Here is an 8,290-nt window from a genome sequence, read left to right as displayed (position 1 = left end):
AATTATGAAATTGTCAAAGGAAATTAAGCTGTATCTTTTTACGATATAGTCTTACTTGTCTTATTAAGGATTTATAATTATGATGTAATAAAATATTTATTTATAATACACGCTCTTTTTGTGAACATCCTGACTGTAATTTAAAACATTCGATTAAGTCGTCTATAACTTTTTTTTACATTACAGAACAATTACGTGCCTATGTAAAAAATTTAAAGAGCCATAATTATAATTTATACTGTAAAACGTTGTACAATACACGTGAGAAAAGGTAATTCTCAACTCATGTCGATTTAAAACACTCCCTTCGGCCGTGTTTCAATTTATCGCAATGCAATTCATGCAATCGTAATGTACTAAAATTGCGTCGCAGTATATCACAATTTTACTTCAGCTCCTCCAACAGTTAGGTTCCGTCGTGGTTCCGGACATGATACAAGCTAAGAAATCAGTGTATTGGGTCGGTTAGTCATATTCAAGTTACAAGGTTAAATAAACTCTTAAATATGATTGTATGCGTTTATTTAACTACAACACTGGTTAAGCAATACATTTCAATGTAATACACGAATTAAACAATCGGCTACTATGGGAGAAAGAACAGTAACATTTTTACTCGAGGTTTCGTTTGTTGTTTAGGTATTTATCTATGAGCCGGTAGATGCCTAAGGGTGGTCCTATCCAATTTCCTTGTCCAAATGTGTATTGCGTCTCACATGCTTTAATGAAAGAGTTAGACGCACTGAGATTGGACAGGTAGAATACCACCCTTATATAAAAAAATCATTTCATTTCATCTGGGAAATCCAGATAGAGGGTTACAATGATATCTTCAATTATTTATATGATACGTGATATTTTCTATAACGTCCAAATAAGGTATGTAAGTCTAAGTTACATTTAGTATTATAATTATGAATACATTTAAAGATTCATTTAGATTACCATGTACCCACTTAAGTTATGGAGATCTACACATATAGGTAATAAAGCTATTGTGGCATTGAATTTCATATGAAGGAACCCACTGGAACGCTTTCTATCCCACGACTGTTGTATGAGACGTGTGTAGCAACCGTAGGATTCTTTGCTTTGTCTACGGGGCTAGCACGTCTTCCTTTCAAGTTGTAAGTCATGCAAGACAGCATCTTCCTTTGGCGCAGGACATTAAGAGGACATCTTTCAAACCCGCAATCCGTTCGCGCAGTCAGTTCAGTGCTGGATGTACAGAATTCGCGTTTTACCAACGATTCACTTCACTTATGGTCGATGCGCAAAACTCCGAGCTTCATTCCTGGTAGCTTCAAGCCTCCTCAAAAACTCCTGGCTCGTCAGCTGCCTCCTTGCCTCCAAACTCCCCAATATCTGCTGCTGGTCCTCCTTAGTAGAAATACAAATGAGGGTTTCTAGTATTTCTTGGAGTTTTTTGGAGAGCTGCTCATCGTGGATATTGATGTACATGACTTTCAGCAGGAGGGAGAGAAGATGCTGGTCGGATGGCAGACGAACGTTCCATACGCACCAGCAGTGCTTTATCCATTCTTCGAAACACTGGAAAAATGATAATATAACGTAAAGCAAACTATGTAATTATGGTCTGTGCGGAAAGAGAAGAGTCGTGGAATGTATGGGGCCCAATTGTGCCGTATTGTGTTTTGTACTGTACATGTATTCAATAAATAAATACAAATACCTTCCACGACTCTTAGCTTTCCGAACAGACTGTTTTAAATGAGCTTCACAGTCATAGCTTAGCAATCATAGCTTACTCTAAGGGCTGATTTAGACGGCACGCGAACTCGCATGCGATTTTATTTAGACTGTTGGTTACGTCCAATTCAACCGACCTATCTAAAACCGCAAAGTAATGAAACTCGCATGCGAGTTCTCGCATCGTCTAAATGAGCCCTAAGTCTCTACGAGTGAGTACAATAGTCGCAAGCTCTTGACGCAAGAAGCTGAACAGTTTATCAGCTTTTACATTCCCATATTTTTAACCCTTTAGATTACGAGTAGATGCAAGAATGCGCCGAACTTCGTTGAGATTAGCCCACGGCAATGCTTTCATGGAAGACATGTATTAGCTCACTTGTGCTAAGGTGTTGGCGTGTGAGAGATGGTTTTAATTTAATGGCTCGTCTACACGATGGGCCAGCGCCGGCCACTCCAAGGGACGCAGCCATGCGGTAGAATGAGAGAGCAATATCACTCGCTCCTCTAACGCATAAATGCGTCCCTTGGAGTGGCCGGCGTTGGCCCATCGTGTAGAGGAGCCATAAAACCTGAAATCACTTAAAACTCGCTTGTGCTAAGATGTTGGCGTGTGATTTATTTACCAAGAGGGCGTACCTGGGAAGGCCGACTGGTGGCCGCCCGGTAGGTCGGCCTAGATACCGCTGGGGAGACAGTGTGGAAGCGGATCTGCGTCAGCTTCAAGCCGATAATTGGCAGGAAACGGCGCAGGATTGGGAAAAGTGGCGTGCTCTCGTTTCGGAGGCTAAGATCCTCTTTGGATCGCTGAGCCATATTAGTTAGTTATTTATTTACCTCTAAAATGGACATAAGCAGCATTTGCGCCACATCCACATTGGAGCACGTGTCCAGGTTGTCACACACAATGGTGCAGAACGCCTTCTTCCTGTTCACGCAGTTCACGCCGTTGATCTCGATCAGCTTCTTACTGAACCGGAAGTTGTTGGCTTTCCTGAGCAAGTTGGACTCTTGGTACAACTGCTCCAGGGTCACCACGAAGAGGTCTCCTGACTTTACTGTCTGCAATCGAAATTATACAATTATTCTACAAACGGAAAAGCTCCCAACTATGCTTCAAAGTTAACTTGGAATCGTTTAGGCGGGACTATTATTTGAATGTAGTAGTTCTATTGCTTAATATTTTTTTATAATGATGATGATGATATCCTGTTATCCCTCATCAGGGACATAGGGCTCTCAGAAGGGATCTCCATTTCGCGAACCATCGCGGTCTCCTACAGCTTCGCCCAGCCGAGGCCAACTATTTGTTCTAAATCAACCTTTATTTCTCATAAGTAAGGTATACATTCACAAGGGAGAGGCCTATGTGTCAGAAGACACGCTGAACAATCCTATGTGTTAGTTTTTAAGTAAAATTATTTATAAATGTAATGTAATACTGTTTTAGTTTCGGCAATAAAGGCTATTATGATTATGAAGGTATACATTTCTGTGCAAGTTTTAAGTTTCCATACCTTTCATATCATATATATTATTATATGTCTTTTTGTACAGTAAAGAGTTTACTACTACTACTACTACCTTTTCCTGAGCTGGCAGAAGCCTTATCAATTCCATGAGGCAGATGTGAGAGAGCTTGTTCACATCCACATACTGCACCTGGAGGGAGTTCTTGAGGCTTGTGTACACAACTTCATAGTAGTTGCCGTTATGGAACCCGTTTGATGCCTGGATAGAATAGAAATATTTATTTGCTTGAAAATGTAACAATCAGACTTTCTAGCATGAGTTGTGTAATCGCGACTTAAAGTATGGACTCACACGCGAGAACGCAACTTATGCTAGACCGCCAGATGATATTCATACAAACTTTTGCCATTTCATAAGCCAAGTGATAATGATTACAAAGATTGTTAGAAAAAATATTGTACCATGTAAGAAATATGTGGTACAATAAGGAAATAGTCTGAAAATTACCAAAAAATGTCTGTTGGATGTGATAACATTCCATATAATGACTATTAACCATGTCAACCTGCAAGTTGTCACATAGACAAGAATGACTATCATAATCCAACCGGGGCAAAATTAACATGACACACAATCGACAGCCCGCCTGCTTCTGGCCGGCATCTACATATGCAAATTACAGTATGTAGCGGCCCCTTTTTTAGGGTTCCGTACCCAAAGGGTAAAATGGGACCCTATTACTAAGACTTCGCTGTCCGTCCGTCCGCCCGTCCGTCTGTCTGTCACCAGGATGTATCTCACGAACCGTAATAGCTAGACAGTTTAAATTTTCACAGATGATGTATTTCTGTTGCCGCTATAACAACAAATACTAAAAACAGAATAAAATAAAGATTTAAGTGGGGCTCTCATACAGCAAACGTACTTCAGTACTTGGATGGGTGACCGTTTTCTTTTTGCATTTTTTTCCGTTTTTTTTTCTTTATAGTACGGAACCCTTCGTGCGCGAGTCCGACTAGCACTTGCCCGGTTTTTTTTTAATACCTGTCGTTAAATTTAAACAATCACAATTATTTAACAAAGACACTAGTGTGCATGTTGATAGGTTCTTAACTATTTCTACTTGAAACTTCTCACCATGCTTTGTAAAATAGCAGCACAACTCTTCAAACCTTTGGTCTTGTGGACGGTCATATAATCATCAATGAGGAGCAGGGACGCTGGCAGTGTCTGTTGTGGATTCACTGCTATACTGTAGTCCTAAAAAATGTAACAATACAATATTTAAAAACTGCTTTGGGGCACAACAGTCAGATCAGGAATCGGATACCACTGATACCAGTATTTAATTTTTTGTATGGGAATGGAAACGGTATTTTTTGTATGGGAATGGAAACGGTATTTTATGTATGGGGCTATTCATAAATTACGTCATTTCAAATTAGGGGGGGGGGGTCTGGACATCGGATGACGGTAGCATGAAGTAGGAGGAAATGGGGTCATTTGAAGCATGATTTTTGGATGATTATAGGGGGGGGGGGGGTCAAAAATCGTCAAAAATCGATGACGTAATTTATGGACAGCCCCTATGGGAATGGAAACGGTATTTTTTGTATGGGAATGGAAACGGTATTTTATGTATGGGAATGGAAACGGTATTTTTTGTATGGGAATGGAAACAGTATTTTTATATGGGAATGGAAACGGTATTTTTTGTATGGGAATGGAAACGGTATTTTTTGTATGGGAATGGAAACGGTATTTTTGTATGGGAATGGAAACGGTATTTTTTGTATGGGAATGGAAACGGTATTTTTATATGAGAATGGAAACGGTATTTTTTGTATGGGAATGGAAAAGGTATTTTTTCATTCTTGGTTAATTATTTAATTTCTAATTAGGCAATCTAATAATACAAAGTTGTTACCTAAAAACACAACTGAGTACTACATTTCGAGTATAAAATAATTCGAAATATATGGTTATTTCAAATGTTTCGTGAGTTAAAGCAAAAAACTGGTTCCGATGCCTGAGACAGATATATATTATAAATAAATTAGGGATTTACACACTTACTTTTATATTTTGAATGAGTTTGCAATACACATCAATAGTTGCCGGATATCTTTTAAAGGTCTCAGGTGTAAGCCTCCGATGTATCTTCTCCATACAGCAGTCAAATACCTCCTGCGGTTCATAGAAAGGTCTCTCTACCTTCAACATGTTATCAAATGTAATGTCACACGACAATTCCAGAAAATTATTTAGTTGTTTTGCGTATTCTTTAGAAACCTCTGGATTCCATACTGCATCTAATCGTAGCTCTTCGTACATTATTAGCAGAGAAGATAGGACGCCTGCGGCAGCTGAAACATGTCTCAGGTCTACCTCTCCGAGGAGGTTAAATGTTATTGGAAATTCTGCAGTTAATATATCTTTTCGCAAAGTATATTCATCATGATGTTTACATTCTTCACAATTCCTTTCAAGTTTAGGTTGTAAACACTTATCTATGTTTTGCATAAGCCTGGAAATTATATCCTCCATTTTACTGACTTGGCTTAATTATCCACGTTCTGCTTTATTTATTTTCTTATCTTGTCTAGGAAATAAATTTATAAAATTCGAATTTTCTATTGATCGATTTTACAATAGATTTTACAGTTCAATGCACTCAAAAGTCAAAATGTAATGCACCGCCCGCCCATGCTCGCCCTGACAGTAATGACAGTTATGAAGGGATTGATATTGATGCACGTGCCGGATCTATTTTTCCTCAAGACGTAGGTTTGACTAAATAAATTTCTTTATATAATAATTTTGTGATTTTTATTTTTGTTAGCGTTATGTATTGGATTTAAAATTCTGCGCGTTGTTTGCCCCATTCAGCTCATGAGCACAAAGGCTAATAGCGGCAATTGTTTTCGAACAAATAAATATGCAGTATTCAAACGCAATTTATATAGTTTATTTATTGATAAAAACAAAGAAAGGAATAAACAAACATAATAAAACTTACAAAACTATAGATAAAAAACCATAGACATAATATATATATAGACGTAGTCTCAGCGAGCTGTCACTGTTGCCACTTTTGTTTAGTGTACGATTAACAATGAGGCCCACGTTGCTGTAGCCATGTCGATAAAGTCATATCGATAAACTATCGACATTTCTTGCAATTTTAATTTTACTTCAAAGGCTTAACGATACCTAAAATGACCAAAAACGCTTTTATTCTTTATTGTGGTTATCAGATCACAATTTTATAGTCACGCCCCAGCAGGGAACCAAGGGAAAGTTCAGATATTTAATTAAAATACATAAATACCTCCTAAAATAGGTGTTCCGCAATAATTGAATTATATTATTATATTATAATATATTCATTATCCATTAGCATTTCAATAATGTTTATGTTTAACGAAGATATTGAAGCTTCAATTAATCGCTATTTCGTTCCGCTGTGTAGCGTTTATCGATATATAACATGATTAAAATCGACTTTTCACATCCCTAAAAGAGCACACATATACGCTTTTTACGCACACATACACAGGGTGGGCGCATCAAGAAAGGCAACACTTGATTTGAAGTCCGCCTTGTCAACAGTATGGTTGTCCTTTTTTGACAAACGGCATTTTAAAAGAGCGAGGTGAGAGAAATGATACTAGTTGCTGCGTCGTGAAAGAGAACAGAAAAGGTTGGGCCCTTGTAAAAAACGCAATTTTGACATGTGTCATCTCGATTGAGATTCAGTCAGAAAAAAAATAGAATTATAGGTTAAAACTGAATTACATAATTTCAAAGACATTCCTGGAAGAAACAAACATTTGTTATTATTTATTAAATATTATACTTTGATGTTTGTAGAACAATCATAATGCTCAAGTACGTATCTGGCTTAAATTACGCTTGCTTACTAAACTACCATGAAGCTTGATCGAAGATTGTTCTATTTGTTCTTACTGCTGTTTTTAGGTTTGGAATCAAATCTGCTATCTTCGGCACAGCAGTTTATTACACGATCGATAAAGGTGTATGGAAGGACAGTAGCACCACTGCTGCATTATACGAAGATCTTGAAAAGGGGGCATCGCCTTATGTTGGGGAGCTCAAGAAACAAATACCCTATGAGGTAAATTAAATATAATACCATTCGTATCAAATATAGATTTTTAGTATAAATCTAAATATTTTATCAAATGTCCTTTCTACCCAATTTTAGTTTTAGATATGTTAAAATTATTTTATAGACTTTTTAAACTGAATATTGTGTTGCCATGACTTCTTGTTCATGGAATTTAAATACATACTTTTTAATTTGATTCCTAAAATATTCATTATACTAATATTATGGTTATGTTTTCAGCTACCTCCACTTCCATCCAATGATAGAATGTCGTATCTATTTAAATATTACTGGAATAGCGGCGTAAAAGCGACATTCAGGTTTCTTGTAGATCTTCCGGAGCATGTTTCTGGTTTAACAATGAAGACAATTGACATGGTGTCTGCCTCTTTGGATTCAGCAGAACAAAGCGCAAACCTTACTCAAGCAAAAGATAAATGAAAATGTTTGTAGGTCACAGTAAAGCAATATCTATTATATATTAAGTATGTAAACAGCTTTATTTTTGTTTTTCTGTTACATCTTCAATAAACCTAAAAAAATCGCAAGTTTCTATTAGTTCTTTTTAAGATACTCTTGTAGTCACCTTTTAGCAATGGTATAGTCATTCGATTTGTAGCTGGCCCCAAATAGGTTCGGTTTTACCTAACAATAGACAAAGGAATAGCCATTCAGGGCCATCTACAAATCGTAAGACTAGCATGATACCATGAGATTACGATCCCATCCCATTACAAGCAAGCACAAGTCAGATTATTAGCAGAGATAGTAGTATGTTGGGCAAATGGGCATACTGATGCTGCTGCGGATACGCATGCCACTATGGTGTGTGAGCGAGATAGCGTTACGTAATTTGACACATCCGACTGATTGTCGGATTGATTTACCATACCACAGAATAAACTACTACCGTACAGAAAAGAAACTTCCTACAAAACCGAAGTTTGACAGCGGTTCTGGGTCGAATATGCTATC

At 37.4% G+C, this 8,290-nt stretch overlaps 2 protein-coding genes across 2 annotated transcripts; one reads left to right on the top strand and one right to left on the bottom strand.

Moving 5' to 3' along the window:
• Nucleotides 1-505: 505 nt before the first annotated feature.
• Nucleotides 506-5,877, bottom strand: LOC134664332 (uncharacterized). Its single transcript, XM_063520905.1, has 5 exons — nt 5,260-5,877; nt 4,321-4,443; nt 3,295-3,441; nt 2,548-2,772; nt 506-1,551 (listed from the first exon to the last, which is right to left on the bottom strand). Exons 1-5 carry the CDS (start codon nt 5,728-5,730, stop codon nt 1,261-1,263), a joined length of 1,257 nt encoding a protein of 418 aa, XP_063376975.1. The 5' UTR covers nt 5,731-5,877; the 3' UTR covers nt 506-1,260.
• Nucleotides 5,878-6,924: 1,047 nt separating this feature from the next.
• On the top strand, nt 6,925-7,809 carry LOC134664797 (MICOS complex subunit MIC13 homolog QIL1). Its single transcript, XM_063521537.1, has 3 exons — nt 6,925-7,074; nt 7,165-7,321; nt 7,556-7,809. The coding sequence occupies exons 1-3, from the start codon at nt 7,067-7,069 to the stop codon at nt 7,754-7,756; spliced, it is 366 nt and encodes a 121-aa protein (XP_063377607.1). The 5' UTR covers nt 6,925-7,066; the 3' UTR covers nt 7,757-7,809.
• Nucleotides 7,810-8,290: the final 481 nt, after the last annotated feature.

This window comes from Cydia fagiglandana, chromosome 5, assembly GCF_963556715.1.
Source record: "Cydia fagiglandana chromosome 5, ilCydFagi1.1, whole genome shotgun sequence".
Taxonomy (NCBI): Eukaryota; Metazoa; Arthropoda; class Insecta; order Lepidoptera; family Tortricidae; genus Cydia; species Cydia fagiglandana.
Note: the sequence above shows the minus strand (reverse complement) of the source record. Positions and strands in the feature narration are given on the sequence as shown.

Excerpts from the sequence above, each read along its gene's own strand:
- LOC134664332 (XM_063520905.1), bottom strand. The coding sequence starts at position 5,730 with ATGGAGGATATAATTTCCAGGCTTATGCAAAACATAGATAAGTGTTTA. Across the intron at positions 3,442-4,320 it reads CTGCTATTTTACAAAGCATG|GCATCAAACGGGTTCCATAA; the intron begins GTGAGAAGTTTC and ends TATTCTATCCAG. Across the intron at positions 2,773-3,294 it reads TTCTGCCAGCTCAGGAAAAG|ACAGTAAAGTCAGGAGACCT; the intron begins GTAGTAGTAGTA and ends TTTCGATTGCAG.
- LOC134664797 (XM_063521537.1), top strand. Across the intron at positions 7,322-7,555 it reads AGAAACAAATACCCTATGAG|CTACCTCCACTTCCATCCAA; the intron begins GTAAATTAAATA and ends TTATGTTTTCAG.